General features: G+C 42.5%; 1 protein-coding gene across 2 annotated transcripts in view; it reads left to right on the top strand.

The window, feature by feature from the left end:
- The first annotated feature begins 8,832 nt into the window (after positions 1-8,832).
- CALU (calumenin) overlaps positions 8,833-27,062 on the top strand; it is a 37,004-nt gene continuing 18,774 nt past the window's right edge. For both annotated transcript variants that reach the window (XM_039519981.1, XM_039519979.1), the window contains exons 1-2: positions 8,833-8,927; positions 20,665-20,902. In XM_039519981.1, coding sequence (XP_039375915.1) covers positions 20,682-20,902 — 221 coding nt within the window. In that variant the 5' untranslated portion in view covers positions 8,833-8,927; positions 20,665-20,681. The remainder of the gene's footprint in view (positions 8,928-20,664; positions 20,903-27,062) is intronic.

Genomic DNA, 27,062 nt, shown 5'->3' with positions numbered 1-27,062 from the left:
ATGACAATGCATGATTAGCATGAACATGAAAGGTATTGCTATTTTTACGTTATTTACAACAACAACAACAACATAATCCTAAATTAACTAACAACACTACAAATAATAACAATCCTATAGGAATAATATAATGGGGCTGTTGTGAACTACAATCGTGAACACAAAGCACAAAACATCATACCTAGTACATAAAGTAAACACTCTATAAGCTGTATGAAAGGCATTCCTTCCAGCTTGATATACATTCTAAAACATGGGAATTTGCCCTTGCAATTCAGAGATTCTTTGAACCTTTGGTAACAATGAAAGCAAATTTTGAAACCAATCAGGTACTATTCTAGTCCAATTAAAATATACCTGAAATCTAAGAGCTACATGTAACATTCTATCTGCAGGCCAGGAAATGATAGGATTGCCTGCAGCAGTGGTAAGATCAATATGTATATCTTGTAAAGTGGTGGCATTAACGCACACACAGCTATCATTAGCTTGAAAAGTGGGTGTCTCTCAACAAATATTGTCATAAACAGTGACAACTTCCCTAGCTTCAGTTTATAGATACACTGAGCTGTGGTGGTTCTAACGGCCAAAATGTCCATTGACTCTCTATTCTTATCCAAAATGTCAGGTGTCATTCCAGGGGTACTGTCTAGAAATCAGTTGGAGATACCAGGTGGTCTAATTTCCCAGATGTCTACAGTCCCACAGGCATCCTCCCCATGGACCCAGCAGGATTCGAGCCCACACCCACCCTAACCGGTCCATATGCTTGGAAGGAGCACTGTGAATGTCCACATTTCCATCCAGAAAGTGTCCAAGTATGTCTTCATGACCACAGATCAGATGGTACTCCTGACGTCTGTAAGGGCAGTGGGCCAAGTCTAGTCCAGATCCCACTGCAATGCCTTCCCAGCCTCAGTGATATTCAATACCATCTCTGTCAGTAACTTCTGGGTCATAGAACTAAGGGTGGAAATTACATGTAACTCAGCAACTCCAGCCTGTACTGAAGATAGCTGAGCTTCAAAAATAAGACTAGTGGCCCCTTCTAGTTGCCCCAATTTCTTATCATGTTCTTGGCCTGGAAGAATAGTCCAAATGGCTACTACACTATTGGCCAGATGAAATAACCCAGCCCACAGGGATCTGGTCAATTCCCTTTTGTCCAGAGGAAATAACCCAGGCCTTTTTGTTGTGCTAATCTAATGGTAGCCGAGCAATCTGGGTATGTAGAAAACTGGATAAGGGCAATGTCAGGTAAAATCCAATTAGGAGGGCAATACATACTGAAGGATTTATCCAGAACACAGGGCGCAGCCTGTAGAATAAACCCCAAAATCCAATTAATACCACAGTCCCAAGCATGGGTCCCACAAATTTCTTCCTGCCAGTATGTAATTCTTTGTTTCTTCACCAGGGTCAGTTCTCAGTGTCCTTTTCAGTCAGGAATTCCTGGACTTTGGCAATGTCAGTGGAGTGAGTGAGTCTTCTTCTTTCCCAAAACAATCGAGGTTTAGCATCCTACAGGGGAGAGGTTTCCAGCACATATCACCCTGTAATAGCTGTGCTCTTTTCTAGAAAAGTCTAAAGGCACAGTTGGTCTGTCAGTGGTCAAGGGAGCTTTTTCCCTGCTGTCCAGAAGCACAGTAGAACTAGAAGAAAGAATAGGCTAATCATCAATAGGAAAATTCTTCTGATGTGGAAGGGTCTTTTTGCAGTGAGAATCCTGGGTCCAAGCAGTCAGTTTGTGGCACTTCACAGCGGTGTCGGTAGTCAGCAGGACTGGGAAAGGGCCTTTCCAGCATGGAGCCAAGGCAGTCTTTCGCTGATGGATCTTTATGTAGACCCAGGCTCCTGGTTCCATGCACAGGATCCTTTGGTAGTGCTTCCATCACCTGTGTATAAAAAGACTTAACACATTTCATTAGTGCCTGACAATATTTAAGCATTATGTTATCCAGCAAATGAATGTCCATCTGAGCTTGCAGTTGGTAGTCAGCATTGGGTGTCCTGTCAAATTTCATGAGGGCTGAGTCCAGTATTGGGAATGGCTCTCATACACCTCAGTGCCAAAAGAAGGGCATCCGCAGCACAAATCTGGGCCAGTTTATTCTGTAAAATCCCCACTGTCCCAACTGTGGGTGGTGAGGGCAGTGAGTTGCACATAACTCCTTCACAATCGGTCCAGTAAAAATGAATTCCACGATCACTGTTGATACCCACAGGGATGGCAAAACGTGGCACAAAATCTTTAAGCAAAATGTCACAACAGTCCTGACACCTGCTTTCCTGCAGGGAAAAGCTTTAACCCAATTGGTAAATACATCAACTAAAACAAATACATATCCATAACCACAACATGTAGACATCGAAATAAAATCAATCTGAATATTTACAAAAGGTCCCCAAGGAGGAGAGGTAACTGCAGCAAACATTTCCTTCCTTGGTAGGCAGCCAAGCGGTGTCCTTGACTGGGGCCAGCACATGTTAGCCATTCTCTACTTGGCTTTTTTTTTTTCTTCATTTAACCTACAAAGGAAACTTTTACTCTTCGATTATACAACTTTTTCATACCATGAACACATAAACAGTACTGTTATACAGTACAGAAGTATTATCATTCAATGTATGCCACATATACCCTTTCACTAAAATAACCTTATTACAGAACTTTGGAAGAACAAGCCAGGACAAGCACACCCACTTTGAGAAGTTCACTTAATATAACTTCTAGTCCAATAGCTATCCACCATCCCCAGCCCTCTGGCTAAAAGTCTGAGGTAGCCAGAAGGATCCAATATGGGGAGTGGGTTAACTTTTCATGTCCTCCAAAGACTGTCAGTATGCAAATTTTAACAACAATTCTCAATTAAAAGATTTGGCCAATGTAGTTTCTTTCTCTCACTTAAGAAAATGTATTAGACTTTAGTATATCACATTTTTCAGATATAACTAAACACTTTGTACTCTAAGTTGAACAAAACAAGTATCTGCATTGCAATGCAACATTTTCGCTTGATGTCAAATCAGACCATCTCATGAAAATATTAAACACAACAATTTTTTTGGCAAAACACCACAAAACAGAACATAGAACACACAACATAATTGTGACTGCCAGTAAATCATAGTATGTTGAATGCTGTGTAGCTGGCATTAATGTTCTTTGATTATCTGAAAGACAAAAACAGAGGTCCAGTTAAATACTTAAAATATACAAATACTCTTGTTGATTCTAGGCAAAACAGAGGAATTATTAGACAGCCCTGGTTCAGCGGCATCTACCTTATCAGTTAGTTAATTTGCATTAACACAGATGCCCTCCGGCTTGCTTTTTATTTCTTTTAACTCCTGCTTTTAAACACTGAAAGAAAACATCACCACTTATAGTGCCTGTAGGGCCTAATACAAGGTCATTACATAGCACTGTATACATTCTTCAACTGATTTAACAAAATTGTTCATAGCCAAATGAGTGCAATCTAATAATTTCTTAGCCTGAATTCATTCACAAACATGTCAAAGACACCAAAAACTGTTCTCTTCAGCTTTTTCACAAAGTTCAAGTGCTGTTCCCCAGCAAACACAGAGTCAATTTTTCATTTTCCTTAAAAATCAATTGCTTTCTCCTTCCAACAGCCACTTTACCAATGCAAATCACCATTCCAAATATCCTTCTGAGTATTTGAAATCCTCATGCTTATATTCACTTACTCCTTCTTTCCACTACACCTCAAAAGTTTCCAAATCTCTCTGTCTGTTGCCCGCCTGCCTGGGCCCGATCCTTTATGGACACGAGCTTGTTCCACAACCAGTTCTTAGCTAGGAGGGTGGGCTACTCAACTAGCCCCCACCCTTCTGGTCTTGTCCCCCAAACATTTCTACTCACAAGACTACCTGAGTCCTTCCTAGTAAGGCTTGCCACCTGGGCAAAAATACATGGCCATTCACTTAACACATAATCCAAACCCCTTTGGGGGCATACCCAGAGACCCACCCATTTGTCTGCTGACACTTAAACAGAAAAGAAAATTACACAAAAAACAAAGAAAATTACAGTCTAAGCCAAATTTTTTCTACTTCTATTACATTGTCTCAGGACAACCTCAGAGCTTCATCGCACACATGGCTTCCACCCTGAGGAATTACGAATGAGAAGTTCAGTTCCGCTCACACACCCATCGCCCAAATGAACAGAGCAGAAAAAACAACAGTAACCGGTTAAACAAAACAGAGCCAAAGCTAAATAGTGCACCAAAACCAAATAGTGTTTCCTTATTCTATTAGAGCTCACCTATAATCATGCTATTCTTAACACAAAACACCAACAGTACCAAACAAAGCAAACATAAACTAACAAGGGTAAAACAGATAGATGGTGTAAATTCTACAGTGCCCCCCATTCTTAATTGCTCACCAAACTGTGACAAATTCCTGTTACTAATTTATCCCTCATGTCAGGTGATCAAACTGACAGAGCATATAATCAAATTTTAAAGCTTCATTAAAAATAATAAAACAACAATGGAGAGTGTTGGGAATGCTCCCACATCACTCGGGAAAAATATGAATGCCCCAAGCCTTAAGCCACTTTAATACTTACACATATCCAGACTGGCATGTCTGTGTATAATGTTCAGAGAAGGGAAATAGGTGAGATTATCCTGTATACAGCTTGTCCAGCATTTCCAACATGCTTCCACTCTTGGGATGGCTGTTCTTTTACACCCTGGAATCTCCTGCGTCTCTTTCAGAGATTCCAGTTCAGGTCAGCTGCCTGTCCTGTTGGATCTCACTGAACCGTTAAGTTTTTGAACTGCAATCTCAGTTTTGTAACTTATACTGCTTTTTGGTGTGCCTTTTTTATTTTCCACAACCAGCTGGGGCTGAAGCAGTTGTACTTAGCACTTAGCATAGTCCTCACTAATTCATGACCTTGAAGACAAAACAACTTCTCCTTATCTCAGGGCTAAGCCGAATTTCAAATTAACAGACAAATTGCTCACACTGTAACAGAGGTTTTTCTTTGTGATTAAAGCTCCACTGAGATATATGATCTTATCTAGATTGAAGGTACCTTCTAATGGGCATTGTTTAAATGAATTTTACAGATTCCAATCATTTAAATACCTGCAGGTTTTAGGATCATAATTGAGGTGGAATATTTAGACAGTCCCTTACCCATTTTCCACTCACACAGGAGAGACTCACAAGGAAAGGGGAGGGAAGATGGAGGCAGCTTCACTATGCCAGGCTGAGTCAGCCCACCGTGGGTCGGCTCTCCTAAAGATCCACTAGTTACTGCAGCCACTCACACTGGTGTACACACACACGGCCTCTTTTTCTTCCTTTTTCTTTTCTTTCTTTTTAACCCTTTTTCAACCTTTTTATCTTTTTTTTTTTTTTTTTTTTTAAAACAATGATGCATCTTGACCTGGTCCGACCAATACCATGAGGCGGTATGACAACCTGCATTCTAATGCATTTACCTATGCATTACCTTATGCATTACCTTATGCATTTCTTGGCCAACTCAGCAGTTCCCAGTACTGCTATAAACTAACCTTATTGGGGCCTCTCCCAATACCACTTTGCATCTGATCCTGCTGCACAGTCAATAAGTTCAGATGGCGTGAGCCCAACAGAGAGACAGACGCCTCACGGAAAGTCCTCCTCCGATACCCCAATAGAGATTTCAAAAGGTCTCATACCTCTCATGTGGCGCCATGGGGTAATGATCCGTAGTAGTTGTAAATTGTCGAAGAAAAACTCAGTTCTCACTTTTTGTTTGGATGCAGCAAAATCAAATACTTTATTATTTCTCCAGTAATTACAATGGAGGGAGAGAGTGCCATAGGACACAGGGTCCTGGACAGGTCTCTCCACTGGTAAACAATCACAGCAAGCCTTTATACCTTTTACAGACAATTTCTAGCAATAATACAGACAGTAAAAAGCAACAAATACATTTTGTTTATACATAAGCTTTCCTGCTATCTCACTAGAAAAACAAGACTGCAAGACTGCACATTGCAAGGTCGTAATAACTTTCACACAATTCACTCTGTCTTACATTATCTTGCTTCCTCACGTAACCAGGGTCACAGTTAACCTAACTCATGCTAACTAACATTCATTAAGATCTCTTCAAAACCTTGTTAATTATTTACTGGCTTCCACACAACAAAACTCCAACCATGACAATCATGACTGACGCTTCCCTAATAGGTTGGGGGGCACATCTACACAACAATATGATCCAAGGCCGCTGGTCCCCAGCGGAGTCCAACCTGCACACAAACTTATTGGAGCTAATGACAGTCTGAAATGCATGCGAGCACTTTCTCCCTTTAATCAAGAACAATGCCATCAAGATCCTCACAGACAATATAGCCTCTATGTCAGGGGTCCCCAACGCGGTGCCCGCGGGCACCATGGCGCCCGCGGGGGCATCTTTATGCGCCCGTGTCCCGGCCCCCGGGAGAGCACCCGCCGAAATTCTGCCGAATTTCAGCAGGGACGCCCGATGGCAAGCGGCGTCAAGAGGCGTCAAGAGGCGTCGCCGCTGAAATGCCGCCGAAATTCGGCGGCATTTCAGCGGGTGCTCCACCGCCGCAGTGGTCCTTCGTCTGGCAGGCACCAGACAAAAAGGTTGGGGACCACTGCTGTATGTTTTATATAAACTGCCAAGAGGGAGTGCAATCATACTCTCTATGTACACAGGCAATATGCCATTGGAATTGGTGCATCACCAGCAACATTAATGATCTGGAGGATGGCGTGGACTGCACCCTCAGCAAGTTTGCAGATGACACTCATAGGCGCTGACTCCGTGGGTGATCCAGGGCTGGAGCACCCACGGGGAAAAATTGGCAGGTGCTCTGCACCCACCAGCAGCTCCCTGCCCCACTCCCCCCGTGCCAGCTTACCTCCACCTCCGCTCCACCTCCTCCCCTGAGCATACTGCCGCGTCCTGCTTCTCCCCACTCCCACCCAGTGCTTGCCATCTGAAACAGCTGGGAGGGAGGACGGAGGAGGAACTCAGCGCACTCAGGGAAGAGGCAGGGCCAGGATTTGGGGAGAGGTACAATAGGGGCAGGGAGGGGGCTGAGTCGGGACGGGGGGCTCGAGCACCCACCAGCACCAATGAAAGTTGGTGTGTGTGATGACACTAAACTGTGAGGAGTGGTAGATACACTGGAGGGTAGGGATAGAATACAGAGGGCCCTAGACAAATTAGATGATTGGGCCAAAAGAAATCTGATCAGGTTCAACAAGGACAAGTGCAGAGTCCTGCACTTAGGAAGGAAGAATCCCATTCACTGTTACAGACTAGGGACCGAATGGCTAGGAAGCAGTTCTGCAGAAAAGGACCTAGAAGTTTCAGTGGACAAGAAGCTGGATATGAGTCGACAATGTGCCCTTATTGCCAAGAAGACTAACAGCATTTTGGGCTGTATAAGTAGGGGCATTGCCAGCAGAACGAGGGACGTGATCATTTCCTCTCTATTCGACATTGGTGAGGCCTCATTTGGAGTACTGTGTCCAGTTTTGGGCCCCACGCTACAAGAAGGATGTGAAAAAATTGAAGAGTCCAGCGGAGGGCAACAAAAATGATGAGGGGGCTGGAGCACATGACTTACGAGGAGAGGCTGAGGGAACTGGGATTGTTTAGTCTGCAGAAGAGAAGAATGAGGGGGGATTTGATAGCTGCTTTCAACTACCTGAAAGGGGGTTCCAAAGTGTTTGGAGCTTGGCTGTTCTCAGCGGTGGCAGATGCCCGAACAAGGAGCAATGGTCAAGTTGCAGTGGGGGAGGTTTAGGTTGGATATTAGGAAACACTATTTCACTAGAAGCAGCAAAGAATCCTGTGGCACCTTATAGACTAACAGATGTTTTGCAGCATAAGCTTTCATAGGTGAATACCCACTTCTTCGGATGCACTAGGAGGGTGGTGAAGCACTGGAATGGGTTCCCTAGGGAGGTGGTGGAATCTCCTTCCTTAGAGGTGTTTAAGGTCAGGCTTGACAAAGCCCTGGCTGGGGTGATTTAGTTGGGGTTGGTCCTGCTTTGAGCAGGGGGTTGGACTGGATACCTCCTGAGGTCCCTTCCAACCCTGATACTCTATGAGTCTAACATAGAAATATCAGCATCGTAGCCGCCTAGGCGTCAGAATACAACACTGGACCTACGAAGCAGGGATTTCCCACAAACCCACGCGTGGGCGATGGATCCCGGAATTCTCAAACCCATCTCCAAACTACGGGGGCTCCCCACCACAGATCTATGTGCCACAGCTCGGGACGCCAAACGCCCACACCACTGCTCCAGCGCGGCACTGGGACACCACTCCCGGGGTGACGCTCTCCTCACTAAATGGGCGGCGGCACCACTGAGATCCAGCCTCAGCGGAGTCATTCACAAGCTCAGGCAGGCGACCCGGGGCCGCTTCCCCTCCCAATGACGCGAGCGCCGCTCCTACAGACAACGGTCAGGGTCTGCTCTTCCCGCCCTTTCTAACGGTCACTCCTGGCCTTCCTCTGCGCTCGAGGCAGCCTCAGCCTCAGCCTCAGCCTCGGCCTCGGCGCCGACGCTTGCGCAGAGAAGAGACCCCCCGAGGCCGGCGCGCGGGCGGAGGGATGAGGGAAGCCCCGAAGTGGGCGGATCCGCGAGCCGGCGCGCGCCTGAGGACGTGGCGCTTTCCAGCCAATCCAGGCGGAGTCGCTGCAGCCCTCCGGCGCCTCCGCGCGGTGGGAGGGGAGGGGAAAGGGCGGCCAATCCGCGCCCCGCGCGTGGCGGCGAGGGAGGCGGGGGCGATTCCTGATTGGGTGGCCGGGCGGGCGCGGTGGGCGGTGCTGGCGCCGCTGTTTCCGGTCAGTGCGGCGAGCTGAGGGAGAACGAAGCCGGAGGGCGCTTGGCGGGAGAAGGTACCGGGTGGTTGTCGGCCTCCGTCACCCGCTGGCGCCGGGGCCTGTCTCCCCCCGGGAGGAGGGAGGTGACCGCCTGGGCCGGGCCCCGCGCGCTGCGCTCCCTCCCCGGCCGGGGGGCCCGGGGCTCAGGGCGGGGCGGCGCCCCGGGGTGGGGGCAGCCCCGGGCCTCCCTGCAGCGCCTCTGGCTGAGGGGGCGGCCCTGCCCCGGGGGTCGAGCGGCGGCTTGGCCGCGACGTTCCGCCGCCTGAAGCGGAGCGGGGCGGGGGTAGCGCCTTTGTTCCTCGCCCCCACCCCCCGCTGCACGTCCGGGCCCCGAGCCCGGGGCCTGCCCGCGTGTAACTGCCCCGGCGCGGGCGCGCCCAGCCGGGCTCGGTGGGGGCAGCCCACGGCATGGGCGGGCGGTGGCTTCAGCACCACGGCGCAAAGGCCACCGTTGGGGGGAGGGGGCTTGGGGGTCCTGATGGCATGAGACTTAATCCAACAAGCGCCTTCATTATGTACAAAGCCTCGTTTGTGTGTTGGGCACTGGGCACTACATTGGGAACACAAGACCGGCCCAGCTGGGACAGACCAGTGGCCAGCTAGCCCAGTGCCCTGTCTTCCCAGGTGCTTCAGAGGGAGTGAACAGAACAAGGCAATTACTGAGTGATGGATCCATCTGCTGTTCAAGCCCAGCTTCTGACAGTCCGAGATACCCTCAAGACTAGCCCTGCCCACAAGGCACTTACCTCTGACTTAAAATAAATAATTGGAGATATACCTGTCTCATAGAGCTGGAAGGGACCTCGAACTGTCATCGAGTCCAGCCCCTTTGCCTTCACTAGCAGGACCAAGTACTGATTTTTGCCCTAGATCCCTAAGTGGCCCCCTCAAGGACTGAACTCACAACCCTGGGTTTAGCAGGCAAGTGCTCAAACCACTGAGCTATGCTTGTATGAATTATAAGGGCTTGAAGTCTGTCACTATTTAAAAAAGCTCTTTAGATCTAGGGTGTGATCCTGTACGGGTATCTGGAATGGCCTGTGGCTCACTGGATGGTCATTCATGCTGATTTATAGCATCATCCCTTGAGAAAGTGAGAGGAGGTGTGCCACTTCAAAATTTAATCTGTTATTTCATAAAAAACAGCATGTTTCATTGTTCATTGAATGTTCACAGAAGAGCCAAATAAGGTTTCAAGCTGTCAAAATGTCAGCTGTGTGGGTGAATGAATTTTTTTTCATACACTGTAAATTGCTGTACTGTTTCTCACCATTACTCATATTGGTGTTTACTAAAACTAAGAGTTTAGATACTGAGTTGATAAAAAACCTGTATAAATGCCTTTAAATATGTAATTTTGCGTTTCTATGATACTTTCTCCAAGAGGATCTGTGAATTGACATACTAGCTACATGGGGGCATGTGAAGTAATCTCTCTAAAATAGTCATCTCTATGAAAACATTGCAGTTGGATACTACAGCTGTTTCTCCATGCCTCATGCTGAGGGTTGCTGCATTCTTTTCCCCTTGCCCAACCTATACAGCAGTGACCTTTGCTGTAACCACCAGCTTTTGAAATGGAAAAACTTCAAAGCCAGTAAATATTTTTTTGTATTTGACTAGAGCAGTTATTTGAGCAATCTCAAGCATTCCCTCTCTCCACCACCAGCGGAGTACATATGTACTGCACCTCCCGATTTTCAACCAGGATCATGAGTAAAGACCTGGTGTTTCTATGTGACAAGACAGATCAATAGGCCGTGGGCTGTTTCGATGTCAGTATTATTAAAGGACAAACTTGAGCATAATTTCAAGGTTTATTGAGCTGTTGTGTCCATGTTTTTTCTGTGTGCTGGAAGAGAGATATTTTTTTTTTTTTACTGTATTACTGTAGCACCTAGGAGCTCTAGTCATTGGCACCTAGTATAAGGGGGTCCTGGCCTAAGAGCCGCTCAGGTGTTGCACTGTTGTGAGTGAGCTCTTGCTGCAAATGCAAGAAAGGAATAACATGAAATCAGCATTCAGAAGGTAGTGAACAAGTTAAGATTGCTATGAGCTCGTATTGTTGCAAGTACAGATCTCTCAACTCCAAGCCATTAATTACCACTTCCTAGTACTTAGCAATGAACCCCAGTACCCATTTATGCAGGTAGCTTAGTTCATGGCTTGCTTATTGTGACTTTGTGGAAAAAACTTACATCAGTGAGGTAAATGGTGGCTTGATTTTCCTTTGATTGTAACATAATTTAGAGGGTCTTTAGATGTTGCAAAAGTTTTGTCATATTCTATAAACAGAACTGTTGATGACTTGTGGAAAACTTTGTCTTTAGTAATAACTTTACCTAAAGATTTTTCTCTTGTTTACAACATTGAATTGGAACAAAATCTCTGATCGTGGGTATGAGATTGTGTCAGAGTCTAATGTTTGGATAGTGTGAAAATGATTCAGAGTTGATTTGATTAAATCACTAGTCAGGAAGACTTGATTTAATCATGGCTTTCTACATAAAAGTGCATTCTTGTTGGTTGTTATACATATTCTTCACAACTCAGAGATGTAGGTTTCATTTGTAGAAGGTATACCCTATACATTTTTAAACAGTGATTTATTTTGAAAACTTTTTAGATTAGTTTTACAGCTATATCAGAAAATGAATGATTGTTTGGTTATTTCATTTACCAAAGGTAATTGAAGCAGATATTTATGAAGTCATTAGGAGGTGAACTATCTCCAGTTTAACAGGTTAATCATTAATATTTGGAGGATTTTCTTGCCATGCTGTATTATGAAGCGAACATAACCAGACAGACATTTAAATTGTTTTATTTAATTAAAACAACATTATGTATTAAGCATATTTTTGCTGTTGAAGAAAAAAATCCAGGTTTTGTAAAATATTATATGTCCCTCTCTTCTTACATTTATCTCCAGACTTCTTCCCCTTGTCCAGATCTATTCCGCCCCCAAAAATCTTCTATTTATTGAACTTTTTGAAACTTTGCACTTTTAGAGAGAGGTAAGGGATTGATGCTGTTTACACAAATTTGCAGAGAGACAATAGAGTTGAGGTCTGTTATTTCTCACCTCTATATATTATTTATTCAAAAACATTTTTGCTGTTAACCGGCATGTTACCTCTGGAGACACACATCCATGGTTTGAGAACTGCAAAACTAAGCATTTCTGATGGTCTCTTCTAGAGTGAGCACTGAGTCCCATTGGGTAGATAGAAAGATTAACCTAAATAATCTATACAGAAGCCCGTGGAACCCCATAAGATTGCGACCCTAATCCATGAACTATTGGAACTCATTTACAAAACTTTTCTTAAACATTAAATGAATATATTGTCTCATACTATAGAATTAGAATTTATAATCCTTATTCCATGATGAGATATCTTTCAGCTATAATGTATCTTAATCTTTAGATAGGTTTTTCCTCAAAAAGCATTTTATCAAAAAAATTCCAATTTAAATAAAAAATAAATTAATTTGTTTTTTAAATAATTGATTTTTATCCACCCTGAAATGATTACGGTCCTGTCCATGCTTCAACTTTACAGGTTAGAACCAACTAACTGTTTCAGAATGTCATTTGTGTCCACATACAGCATAGATGCCACAATTGCAGAGTTTCATCCAACATCATCATCCCTACCAGAAGACTAGTCTGACAAATGGTTGTCTTCCTGTAACCAGTCTTGCAAACCTGTTGTTTTTGTGGGGGGGGGTTTCTGGTGTGGATAGGACCCCTTAACAGTGTTTGGTTTTTCAGGTTTCCCTATACACTCTGGTATGTCCTAACACAGACAGATGGGAGTATTATCTACTTGAAATGTTCTGTGTGCATGTCATTAGAGTGCTCTGAATTTTCCCAGAAAATGCTGATTAATACAGGGTAGGCTGCATCTGAGGAGTGGGCTCATAGATGATTCAGGCATCTTGAAGGGAGAAAAACTTCAGTGGACACAATTCTGCCTCTGTCATTGTAACAGTGTTACATGAAACCATTACAAACTGGTTTCAAAACATAATTGTAATATGGAGACACCTTAATATGATGGTTACTCTCCACCTGAATACTGTGTTTGGTTCTGGTCATCCCAGCTCATAAGGTTCAGAGAAGGGTTATAAAATTGACTAGAAGCATGGAAAGACTTTTACATGAGGAGCAATTAAAAAGGTTAGGTCAACTTAAGTTAGAGAGTAGAAAAAATCATGGCACAAAATAGAGAAATATAAAAATGACATAGCATAGAGAAAGTCATTTGGCTGTTCCCATTTAATCTTTCTCATAATACAAGAACACAGGGACATACAGCAAACAAAAGAGCAACACATTTAAACCTTATAAAAGGAAATGTGATGCTTAGTTAACCCATGGAATGAACTGAACAAGATACCGAGGTCAACAGCTTAGTATGATTAGACACTTTAACAAAATTATGGATATTATTTGCATTAGGATAAATATTCATAAAAGATATAAACCGTCATGCTTCAGGAATTAAGCCAACTGCTAACTTCCTGAGGTTGGCGAAAAACTTCCTTTACCAGGAGGCGTTTCTGGAAATTTTCAGTTTCATTATAGAATATTAAAATTTTTCCCTGAAGCATCTATCACATTTCTTGTGTTTGTAAGAGCTTGGAAAATGTAAAGCAGTATATAATTACTAATAATTTTCATAACCATAATGTCTATGGCTGGAGCAGTGTTGTGAGACCTGAATTAGTGTTTGAAAAGCATTTTGAGATCTTTAAAGGCAGAACTTTTTGTTTAAAGTAGTACAGTTATGTTCCTTGATTAGAATATCAAAACATGAAATAACGAACAATAATATTGCAATTGCAGCATCGTCCCAAAATTAAATTAAATCAAACAGAACAATTGCATGACAGTCTCAGTGGCAAGTCAGGTTTGCTGGGTGTTATCTCTCTTCAGAGTAGATATGTTCATACACTGTTAAGATGACAGACTGCCTGAATGCTTTATGTAGCTGAGGAATCCTAGTTTTATGGTGATGCATGTTTCTGTTGCAGAAGCTAGCTGAGGACTCTTGACAGTCTTGGAGGATTCCAGATGATGTTCCCCGCCCTCCTTCCAAATGTTCCAACATTCAACTTATCAAAAATTCTTTAACTAAACTACAACTTAAAGCGTTGTCTTTGATGTGGAAAGGAAATTTATTCCTTTATAATTAAGCTAATTTTTTAGTCAGTCAGGTCTTCCTCTTACTAGTTATTTGCATTTCAGTAGCCCCCAGTGACCCCTGTCAGGATTGAGGCCTCATTGTGATGGGCTCTTCACAGAAATGATTCCCCGCTTCAGCAAGTTTACAGTCTGAGGGTATGGCTACACTTAGAGCTGCACAGCGCTGCCGCGGGAGCGCTCCCATGGCAGTGCTTTGAAGTGCGAGTGTGGTCGCGACGCCAGTGCTGGGAGAGAGCTCTCCCAGCGCTGCATGTACTCCAGCTCCACAGCGCTGGACACTGGCGCTTGGTCACACCCTGCTGCCCTGCCGCAGGCCAGTGCAGCCAAGCCCCTGGGTGAGGTGCCTTTAGAGCAGCACAGCCAGCGAGCGAGGAGCGCTCCCGGTGCGTGCTTTGAAGTGGTGGTGGTCGGCGCCAGTGCTGGGAGAGAGCTCCACCTCCCCAAGGGGATTAGCTTACAGCGCTGGGGCACTGTTTACACTGGCACTTTGCAGCGCTGTAATTTGCTGCGCTCAGGAGGGGTGTTTTTTCACACCCCTGAGCGAGAAAGTTGCAGCGCTGTAAAGTGCCAGTGTAGCCAAGGCCTAAATTGAGACAAGATGTGAAGCGGGGGTGGGAGGGAGAGGGAAGACTAGGGAAGTACTTAGTTTTGTTTTTGTTTTTTAACAATCAGTGAACAAAAGATAACTCACTAACTGGCCACCTGCCTACCCACCATAATTTCCATGTTTGATCGTCTTGATTATATAGCGGTGAGGGAGGAAATGCTTTTATGCGTTTGTTTTCCATACAGACATATGAAGTGCAGTTAAATTTGATCAGAAAGTAGGTTGGTTGCCTTTCTAAATCTTACCTCCTTTCTCTGTCTGCTCCTTGTTCTGTTAGGCAGGCTTGGTTTAAGGCATTTATAGGAAACACAAGATTTGCTACATGGGATTCAAACAGTGGTTCATCAAATCCTGTAACTTTTCTCTGGCAACAGCCAGATGCTTCAGCAGAAATAAAGGAAACCCTACAATGAATAGTTATGGAATAACCTATTCATAAAAATTTCTTTCTTAACCTTGTTCATTTCATGTTCGATTTAATGCCCTAAGGATAAGGGTTTACATTAATTAAGCAAAAACCCAACCCTTTTGCTGTGGGTTAATAAAAATTGATGATTTGTTTAAAAAATCCTATTTTCTATTTAAATTGGATTTTTATAAAATTTAAATTAAATACAGGTTTATTTTTTAAAAAACAAACCTATTTGCAATTGACAGCCTATATTAAGGCTTAAACTTACCATATATTAAAATCATTTAAATTAAACACAAAAAAATAGTATTAAGCAGTACATGTTTACCACGAAGTTTTAAAGAAAGTCAGACCACTGAACTGATGGAAGTCAGTGGCTGAGCACCTGGAACCAGTGTTTGCTGAAGTGCTAAACCAGCTTCTTATAGCAGTAGCTTCTTCTACAGGTACAGAGAGAATATTTTCTTCATTTCAGTTTATTCAGCTAATTCAGTTCAATTACTACTAGTTCCTTGAAAGTTAAGAAACCAATTGAGAGTTGAAAAAGCAGGAAAGCTTGTTTTCTTCTTCCAATCTGTGAATAAAAACTAGGTGTGATAGGATGAGATCTACTAGTTCTGAAATTGTGACGGACATGGTGACCAGAAACCATTAGTTCAATTCACTACCTATAGATAATATTTGTTTGTTTCATAAATCAGTTGTTCTGCATTTAAAATTATTTTTGATTATCCTTTTCTTATGTATCCAGCACATTTAAGGTACTTAAATTTTAAAAAATGCTGAGCTTGACACACATCACAAGTAAGTAAATTTTGTAAATAAGAAATACGTCAATCACTATTTTCTAGCATCATAAATGTAAAAATTAAGAATCTGAATGAATGTAAATTAAGCTATATAATTGCTTAAATGTATAGCTATAGTGTATCCTTCTGGTTAGTAAAAAGAAGCACCAAATTTAACATAAAAATCTATATTTAATTTCAAATCAACATATTTTAATGGTTACTAACCAGTAAAAATCAAACTTTCTTTAAAAAATAATTGAAGTACAAATAAATAATTAAAACTAATTATTTAAATCAAGGTTTTCTGATTGCTGATTTAAATCATGATTAAAATCAGTCACTTAAATTACTTTGATTTAAATCAGTCCGTTCTGGTAACATAACTGTAGATGGTCATATTATCCACAAATATCTAATTCTCTTGTAAACCTTCCTAAATCCCCAGGCTCAATGATACCTTGTGATAATGAAGTCACAGATTAATTATGAATTGTGTGAGTATGTATGTAAGGGCACAATTAGTTACTTGCAGCCTTTAGATTTCATTTAATGTCCCTTTGTCCCTGTATTATGAGTAATTAAATATGGGCTCCTCTTTTGCCTTCTCTTTACCATGCATTATGCTGTGTGTCCTCTGTAATATTCTTTCTTACACATCTCTCTAAGCAAAACAGTCCAAATCTTTGAAGTCTCTCTCTCTACCTTTATTTTATTCTGGAACTCTGAGTACCTACTGCTTCTTCTAAATCTTCTCATAGATAAGAACCAGAACATGAAGACACACCATGATTGATATATAGGCTTTGTAATTTATAACCTCTGTACGTCTAGCCTCCAATATCACAAGTTATAATGTGATCTGCTTTGAGACTGGCAACTCCAAATACAGAGCTCTTGCTTAATACGAATGGTAGAGCTCTTTGTCAGGGCTGTGTGTTACATCTGTTTTAACTTCATATCCTCTGGGTGTTAATATTAGTTACATAGCAGGATTATCTTCATCGGATTATTTCTTCTGTCATAATAACATTAAATCGCTTCCAGGGCCTGGGAAACCTACATCTGTGTTGAATGTGGCATTGAATCTCATCCTAACAACTTCACAATGATTCATGTGGCAAACAGACTGCACAGATCCATTGGATGTTGTTTCTTACTGTGATATTTACATCATCTTAAACTAATATTTGTAATGCGGTTATGCGCCACTTAAACAACAGAAATATTGTGACGTTACAAGAAGACTCAAGTAACTGTTTAAGTATTTTATTTAACTTTTCCTACTTGTTTCACTTGCTTAAAGGATGGCAAACTTTCCTTTTTGTTGTTGGCTTTTTAACCTCTTGAAGTAGTTTAAACTAATGTGGGAGGCTTTTTTCATGACTCCTATTTCTGTGAAATAGAACTTAGTTTTATAAAGCTCTTCTTGCAGGACTTTACTCTTCATGTAAACGTCTCCACTTGTACCATAGTGGGTGAATGTGAGTGCCTAGGATTTAGATATTGGGTATATGTATGTTACCTACTCATACTTCTAAATCCAAGTTATGACTAATTAAATCAGATAATCAAAGGTAATATTTGTGTGGGAGATGGGAGAGACAATTGCTTATCGGGGGAGACTAGAATAGTTTACCCTTCGTGAGTCCATTTTTACATAATATCTGTCTCCTAGAAAGATTTGGGGTGTGGGGAAGAGATGTGCATTTGTAATCTGATTCTAGGGTTTGAAGACTACTGAACTAACTGATCAGGTTTCAAAATAAATAGTCTACAGTTGCTGTTATCTATTTGTATTGGATGTGTTGGGCTAAGGACAATTAGGGCTATGATGGCTGTAAAAAGTTGAATCTTCTTACTGCATGAATCTAATAAATCAAACTTTAATATTTGAACTGTGGCAAGTTAAACATTAGCCTTCAATGTGTATTTGCACAACTCACAAGCCATTCATTGTCTTTAAATCCAGGCTGTGCATCGTTGTAGTACCTGTCTGCAACGTATCATTTCTAATTTGGCTGCAACCTTCAACTTGATCACTTTTGGAGATAGCACCTGGCAATTTGCAGGCAATAAAGTAGCATCGAGGTCAGGGATCGGCACCCTTTGGCATGCAACCTGTCAGGGAAAGCCCCTGGCGGGCTGGGCTGGTTTGTTTACCTGCAGCATCTGCAGGTTCGGCCAATCACAGCTCTCACTGGCCGCAGTCCCCCGTCCCAGGCCAATGGGGGCTGCGGGAAGCGGCGCAGACTGAGGGATATGCTGGCTGCCCTTCCTCCACTCTCCATTGGCCTGGGAAGGCGAACCGCGGCCAGTGGGAGCTGCGCTGGGCCAAACCTGCAGACACTGCAGGTAAACAGACAGGCCCAGCCCTCCAGGGGCTTTTCCTGGCGTGCTGCGTGCCAGAGGTTGCCGATCCCTGATTTAGATCAATGGTGTCAAATCATAAGGCTGTGTGGACAGGATGTGGCTTACATGGAATGTTAAAATCTTAGATTCTGCAGAATTTTGTTTAAAAAACAGTTTCTAACTCTCACAGTTGCCAAATTTGCTTTGTGAAAAGCAACATAGTCTTCTTGAGTCCGCAGACAGCCTGAAACAGTTGTGCTCAGGTGTACCTCCTTGTCCCTATTAATCTAACTGGTGTGTTAACTCTAAAGCTTAATGGTAAATTAGTTAATGATATTTAAAAATGTGTTTCTGATCATTGCAGATGGCATAGGGAAAGAGTAGGAGTGAAACCATAGTGGGTGGATTTGGGAGTTACTTCAGTGAAGGAAATGCAGAAGGAAGAAAGGAGAAGCAATATAAAGACCCAGGAAGTGGGGGAGAAGTAGAGAAAGGAGGTTGAAGTGAGAGTATTCCCATTGAGTGATGCTGAATACAAGAAGTTACTGAATAAAAAAATGTTTGTTTTCTATATTAAGACTACATTCTACCATTAATCTTTGTGCAGACTTTACATTGACGTCAGTAGGAATTCTGTTGTAGATCAAGAAGAGTCTTAAAATTATGGAGTCTTAAAAATTTCCCAAAACCACAGAAAATGATTTAAAGTGAAATTCAGCCCTCTGCACAGAATGAGTTTGACAGTGGTGAATTAAGTGTTTGTCTGGAGGGCTGTACATCTTTGGGGTTTTGTTTTTGTTTTTGTTCAATATTGTTGCACCTCCGATAGAAGTGATGCTAATATAATTCCTCACATTTGAAAGAAATGGAGCATCTTTTTAATAGACGTTAAATATGGTGAATCATAGGATTAGAATAACTTGATTGTGTTTTGATTTAGTCCTTACACTGCAACTTTAAGGTAGTAATACAGATTTTTGCTGCTGATCCCCCGGGATTTATTAAGGGGGAAACAATGTTACGGAGAATATTCTAGTTCTGTGACCGACAGGACCCAGGTGACAGTTGCCTCTCTGTCATTAGTGCACTATGCATTTGTAGACTTATGGCTCATCAACATCTAAAACTTAGATCAATCAAACTACGTTCCTCAGGGATGTGAAAAATTCACACCCCCAAGAGATGTTGTTCTGTCAACCTAAGCTCTGGTGTAAGTACCAAGAGGTCAATGGAATAATTCTTCCATCAACTTAGCAATTGCCTCTGGGAAGGGTAGATTTACTACAGGGACCGAAAAGAATTCTTCTGTTGCTGTAACAAGTGTCTGTGCTGCAGTTGTGTCACTATAACACTTGTAGTGTAGGACCTATACTTAAAGCAACCATTTGCCAAAGGCTTAATAGTGTCTGTTTGTCTGGTAGGTGAGGGACCCAATCCTTAAATGGGATCCACTAATATGGAGTCCCATTGACTTCAGTGGGATTCCTTATGTCTGCAAGACAATTGTATATCCTGCTGATGGACATAATATAAAAACTTAAACAAAACAGAACAAACCTGTATGAGATAACGGTTAACCAAGACTTGTCAATTTTAAATATTAATAACTTCAAAATTATTGACTCAACTGACTTCAAACTTGGCTCAAATTGTTTAGCTCTATTTGTGAGCTACAAAATAAGACAAGCTTATAAGAAAATTGGCTCTAATTTAAAAGGCATGGACAATTGATATGAGCAAACCATTTTTGAAGATTGCAGACTTAATTAGTGGTATGTGCATGCATGCATAACACACTTGTGTGCACCTGGAAACACAGCAAAAAATTGTGCATGTTCAGTATGCAAGTTTCAAACTCCCATAACTTTAAACAGATTCAATTGTATTTTTTAAACCATGTGACGACACTAGTTGTGGACTTGACAACAAAGGTCTTGGAAGAGCCTGGCTGAAGGCAGATCTGTGGGGTGTTGATAGCCTCAGAGGGGGCCCTATTGAAATGCAGTGGCTGCTTGTAATCTGTGAGTGAGTAAGGCAGAACAAAATGAAAAGTTGGGCAGAAATTCCAGGTGTCTGGATTCATCCATCCTTCATTATTAACACAGAATATTGAATCTGAATGAGTATCTTGGGCAAAGCAAGGGGGGAGAGAGAGTTCAGTGGTTTGAGCATTGGCCTGCTAAACCCAGGGTTGTGAGTTCAATCCTTGAGGGGGCCACCTAGGGATCTGGGGCAAAATCAGTACTTGGTCCTGCTAGTGAAGGCAGGGGGCTGGACTCGATGACCTTTCGGGGTCCCTTTGAGTTCTATGAGAGAGGTATATATCTCCATATATTTTAAGCAAACCCCTACATGATTTATCTGTTAATATCCCAAAGGTTCATCTTGAATCGTCATGACCATTCAGCAGTTTCTTGTGTACCTATCCCTTTGTGCGGTCTGTGTCCTGACCAAACCCACGGACAAGAAGGACCGTGTTCACCATGACCCGCAACTCAGTGACAAAGTCCATGATGATGCACAGAACTTTGAGTACGACCATGATGCTTTCCTTGGTGCAGATGAGGCCAAAACCTTTGACCAGCTGACACCAGAGGAGAGCAAGGAGAGACTTGGGTAAGGAAATTAACTAGCTTTTTACTTCATGTCAGAAGAACTACCTCACACTTTTACTCATCTGGAATTTTGCAAAATAGTTTTCCCATTCTTTGAAATGTAATCCTAAAACTCAAGTATATTGATATTTCTTCTATACCAGATGACTGGTACACATGTTCTAAATTTAAAACTATAAATGGGGTTCAGAAGTCAGTAGTGGTTCACATGTGACTCGCAAGTCAAATGTAGCCTTATGAAGTCATAGGTTGTCTGCAGCACTTCTCATCTTTAATATGGAGCTGTTTCTTTAGAGGTCTCATCATGCAATATGGTCTTGCCTCTCATATCCAGTTATAACATTGCATGCTGGGCTAAGTTCCCTCTAAGTTACGTGGCCACGCAGTAGCCTATTAAGAGGCTTCTCCCCAGCCCCGGACCTGCCACGGCCAGTGGGGAGAGGCACCCCTCCCCTGGTCCCCCAACCCAGACTTGCAACAGCTGGAGGAGAGGCATCTGTCCCATGGCCCCAGCCCCAGAGCTGCTGCAGCAGGGAGAGATGCCTCCCCTTTTCCCCCCAGGTGCTGCTGCAGGGAGAGGGAACTGGGGGGAGTCCTCCCCGGCGCAGCCTGTACCCAAAACCCCTCATCCCTGGCCCTACCCCAGAGCCCACACCCCAGCCAGAGCCCTTACCCCCCTCCCACTCCAACCCTCTGTCCCAGCCCTCATCCCTGGCCCCACCCCAGAGCGCACACCCCCAGCCGGAGTCCTCACCTGCCCATACCCCAACTCTGTGCCCCAGTCCTGAGCCCCCTCCCACATTCTGAACCCCTTGGGCCCACCCCGCCACATGAATTTTGTTATGTGCCCCAGTATGGAGGTGATGTGTCACATGCATCACCTCCATATTGGTTTACATAACAAAATTCATTCCGCACATGTGTGGGGAAGAATTGGAGGGAACACTGATGCTGGGCTTATAATATCCAAGAGCCTAGTGAGCTACAGATTGGTACAATGTCTAAATCAAATTAAATAGCTTTGCTGTTTGCTCCACTCCATACAGTTTAAGGTAACTGGGTGCTGGCAAGCTGTCGTTATTTGAACAAAGCTTGGCTCCTATCGTAAGGAAGAACTAAAACCCCCTGGCAGCAGCTGGGCTCTCCAGCCGTATTAATTCCCATCTAAGAGGCAACTGCAGCACAAAAAACACACCCATTGGCACAACTAATGAAAATAGCATGCTTTTTAATTAACTTTTGTCTTCCTACTTTCACTCTAATTGGCTCCCATTGATAACGCCAGAGTCTGACCTTGAGAAGGATACAGTAAGAGCTGGGGCACAGCAGTCTTTTGCTCTTCAGCATAGCAGGGCATTCCCCTCTGTCCAAGTGCCACATAGCTGCACCTGTCACCACTGTGGTTTATATTTGGCTTTACACTTTGAAGCATAAGCCTACCCAGCACTGAAAGCTCTTGTTGAAGTGGCTCTTGTGAGTGCCCCACCTACAACACCTCCACACACAGCCTTCCCAACCTGCCAGATACTCGAATAGAACATTTTTCAGCTTTATTTTAGGGACTATATCAAGTTAAAAACTGTAAAACTGTAAATGTCTTTTTATGGTATTAACACTAAAATTATTACAACATAAACTTGTTTTTTGCAATTTAGTTTTCACTTCGTGTTTTTTCCCTCAGCGTGGCAATTAAATTAGGCCAATCAATTTCACTTTTTAATTCTCATGCACAGTTCTTGCATCATAAATGTAAGAAGGTGCTCTGTAAACAGACAAGACAGGGCTCCTGCCCCAAAGTGCATCTAAGTGACACAAACAAAAGCAAATGCAGGACAACTGGTTTTGGAGACATTACTGAGGTGACGATATGTGCCCTATGCTTTGCACAAAGATGGAATGTTCATGTTGCAGAGACTGACTGGAGAAAAATTTAAGTCCAAATTAAAGTAGTGATTGGCACTTAAAAAAAAAATCTTTTCTGTAAGACATTGCAAACACTTCCGTTTTATAAAAGCCTGAATTTCAAGAATAAACTGAGTGTCTACGTGAAATACTTGTTTCAGTTCTCCAGACTAGTGCGATTTTTGTCTGGAAAAACTAATATGTAGCACCCTTTCTGAAAGTTTCCTTGTATGACGTTATTGCACATTACATCACCTTCACTGTATTTTTCTTCTGTTCTCCGTCTCAGTTCCTCCAAGTTCCTAAAGGAATCCTGATGGTAGGAACATAGGCATTGTCATATTGTATCAGCCAATGGTCCATTTAGAGAGACAAGGTGGGTGAGGTAATATCTGTTGTTGGACCAACTTCTCTCTAATTTCCTGGGACTGACACAGCTACAATTACACTGCATTCAATGATCCATTTTAGTCTAGTTTTCTGTCCCTGACACTAATATCATATGCTTCAGGTGAAGGTGTGTTTTCTTAAAAATGGACCGTTATGTCCATGGAGTAAGTTTTTCCTAACTTTAAAATATACACCTACAACCTCAAGTGCTTGTTACAATCATACTCTTTTAGGCTGAGGAAGACTAGATTAGAAGGTTATTGAAGAAGGAATAAGGGGTTGCCTTTGCTTGACATGGGAAAATGATTGCCTGCTGCCTGGAATTAATATGTTTCCTCTCTGTGGCACACTCAGCTCAAGGAGCAAAAGATTGCTGTGGAAATCACACCTGGGTGTTCACTGTGCCAACCAACATTTTTTTCATAACTTCCAAAGTGCTTGGCTCCCAGTGCTGCTGAGGCAATGAATGAATGATTTTTTTCAGAACGCAAGTTGCTCTTCATGCTTGTGTAACAAGCTTTTCTTGGGCTGTCAGTTGTAAAATTAAACAAGCTTGTTTTTATTGCTTTTGTGAAGAAAGTGTTCTAGTGGGAAAGATCAAGAGGTTCTCTTCTAGTGCATGAGCATGTGCAAGAGAAATGTGCAGCTCAGAAAACTGGTTACAGAATGCAGAGATACGCAAGAGATCCTCTTTTCAGGTTGCTTTGCTTTTCTAACCTTTAGGTTTCATCATTGCTTTGCATTTTAATTTCACAGTTCTGCTAAGTTATTGGCTAGAAAAAGCTGGCAATGGGAAGAGTGGGGACTAGGGTAAAATTTTGCTCCTTTAAAATGTCAGAATGGGTATTCGAACCCACCCCTCCCTCTGACATGCCATTTTTCTTTGTTTTACATGTGAAAGGCACTTTCATTACTCTTTTTGATTCTGAACTGGTATTGTGCTTGGTCAGTCGTAACACACTACTCAAGCTGATTCTTGTGGCTGGCATGTTTGTGTGTCTGCTTTTGAAAGAGCACAGCCTTCGGAGTTGAGAAGGTTCTTGCTCCAGAGCTTTTACAGCACTGCTTTTGGCTGTTCCCTGAAGTCACTGTCTTTCTGGTGATCTTCACATTGTCAACTGAACTGGAGTTCAACCTGTGATTAGAGCCACATGCGGTCTAACATGCTGTTCTTATGGACTCCTGGGATGTATTTGGAACAGGTCCTTGTGCTCTGCCTGAGCTGAAAGTGAATGGAGTGTTGACTCAGGGAGCATTCCCTAAGCTGCCAGACATGAGGCAATGAGGGGAGTGCTGAGGAAATGGGATCCTGGTGAGGTCTGTCCTTCCCAGCAGGCCGGGCATTAGAGGTGGGAAAGAAAGGAATGTATCAGAGTTGTAAGGAATCACAAAATACACCTCTGCCCTGATATAACGCGACCTGATATAACACGAATTCGGATATAATGCGGTAAAGCAGCACTCCGGGGAGGGGGGCTGCGCACTCCGGTGGATCAAAGCAAGTTCGATATAACGCAGTTTCACCTATAACACAGTAAGTTTTTTTGGCTCCCGAGGACAGCGTTATATCGAGGTAGAGGTGTAACTGAAGCATCATGTCTTAATTGTGCTGTGATGCATTGCATTGTGCATCAATATGTGATGAAGCTGCATTTTTCTTATGGCTATGAAGAGTTCCATGACTCACGTTTTTAAAATATCCATGACTTCTGATTTGGGAGTCTTGCCCATAGGTGTCTGGATGTGGTATCAAATAATGGAACCAACTTTACCCAAAGCCTTAATAGCTGGCCAAGTTAAAACTTATTCTACTGGGGAGGCTCAGAGCACAAATTCTTGTAAACTAGGGCTGCTGACTTGTCATGGACTCCAGTGTGGATGAACTAAAACTATTAGTAAAATGGTTGTAAACTATTATTGAAAAAGTAAGATTTTGATTAAAATATTGTATCAGATGCGTGGCTTTTTCTGTAAAACCATGCTTTTTACCTTTTGTCCTGACAGTACTGTGATTTGGCATATCATATCGCAAACCTCTAGCCCTAAGTGGTGACTCAACATCCTTAGGCAAGTAGAACATCAGGGCATTATGCAGCTGCTATTTTACAGCTCTCTGCAACTCCATTCTTAGATTCCTTAAGGCTGAGTGCCTCTGACAGGAGGATTAAAAATGATTCTAGGCTGGACTAATATTGCTGGAATTCTAGGAACCAACCAAATGGCACAAACCTGACAGTTAGACGCTCCAAAGTTTAGAGCAGAGTCCCACCGCCTCTTGGATATATTGCACTGAAAGCTGTTCGACAGCTTCATCTACAAAAATGAGTCACTGGTACAAAGATATTCTGGTAAGTTAGTTTTACTTCCATTAAAGTAGGTGGAAAGTCTCCCACTGGGAGCTGAATGAGGCCCTTAATATTCCCTCTAGCCAAAAGGTTATGAAGACTAAAGTTCATAATTTTCAGAAGGAATATGGTAGATGATGTGCTGAGTGTTGTATGACTTATGAGGTTAAACAATGGATGCAGCATTGCTAGTTTTAGACTAGCGACTGAGCAAATCTACTAGTATGTTTTGTATTGACACTGAATCCACATATTGTTCATAAAACACTAGTATATTTATCCAATTATGCTTCTTTGGGGAGGGGAAGTCAGTCACTTGCAACATGTTCATTATCATTGGAAAGTGTTATCACAGAATCATAGAATATCAGGGTTGGAAGGGACCTCAGGAGGTATCTAGTCCAACCCCCTGCTCAAAGCAGGACCAATCCCCAACTAAATCATCCCAGCCAGGGCTTTGTCAAGCCTGACCTTAAAAACCTCTAAGGAAGGAGATTCCACCACCTCCCTAGGTAACCCATTCCAGTGCTTCACCACCCTCCTAGTGAAAAAGTTTTTCCTAATATCCAACCTAAGCCTCCCCCACTGCAACTTGAGTTTAAGTGTCTCATACTTCTTCACAGCTATGTCAGTGTTTATGAGCCTGTTATCTATATACTTTCTAGACCGCTGATACTGATTACACCTATAGAGAGTGGAGCTGATGTGATGTTTATAAATGAAATGGCTGAGAACGTTTAGGACTGTAACATGCTGTCTGCACAAGTCTGTCTGCATGACAGAATAGAAATGTTATAATGGAGTTCAGTCATCATGTGTATCATCCCCTCCCACAGACAGTATACAATGTCTTGCTGGAGGTATTATTACACTCAAATATTATAGTAGCTTTTAATATATGAAATTTAAATGTCATTACTTCAAAGTGGCTAGCTTAAACTATACTTTGTTACATTTTTGTTAAACAGGTGTCCTTTATTAAAGTAAAACACTGATTTTTGGGCAATCCTGGGAATAGAAAAGCCCCATACTTTGTTCTAAACAGTGCTTCTTCTGCCATCAGACTTTTTCTGTTTTTAAAATGCAAGAAGTTCTGCAATAAATAACTTAGTTTTAAAAACACTACCTTAAATTCTAGTACAACCAGTTGCAAGTGAAGCAGTAACAAAAGACACAACTGCATGGATTCCAAGGGAGGTTTTGAAAACAAAGCTCTCTTCTCAAGAAGAATGTGCTGTATCTTGGCTTTGTTTAAAAACTAGTTAGGTGTCACTGCTTGGGAGAATGGCAGGAAGGTGGGGAAATTTTCGTTTGATTTATAATTCTGGTGAATAATATTAACAAAAAATGGTTCATCAGCTATGTACATGCTATTAAGAATGGATACTGCTCAGAAGGTCAGAGCTTATCTTAGAGGGGGGGAAGGATTCTGGTCATATTGAACCACTCCAAATTTAACTCTTGCTCTGTTATCATAACTTCTCTTTTCATTAATAACATTGTAATTAATGTACACCTCTACCC

The sequence above is a fragment of the Mauremys reevesii genome, linkage group 1, assembly GCF_016161935.1.
Source record: "Mauremys reevesii isolate NIE-2019 linkage group 1, ASM1616193v1, whole genome shotgun sequence".
Taxonomy (NCBI): Eukaryota; Metazoa; Chordata; order Testudines; family Geoemydidae; genus Mauremys; species Mauremys reevesii.
Note: the sequence above shows the minus strand (reverse complement) of the source record. Positions and strands in the feature narration are given on the sequence as shown.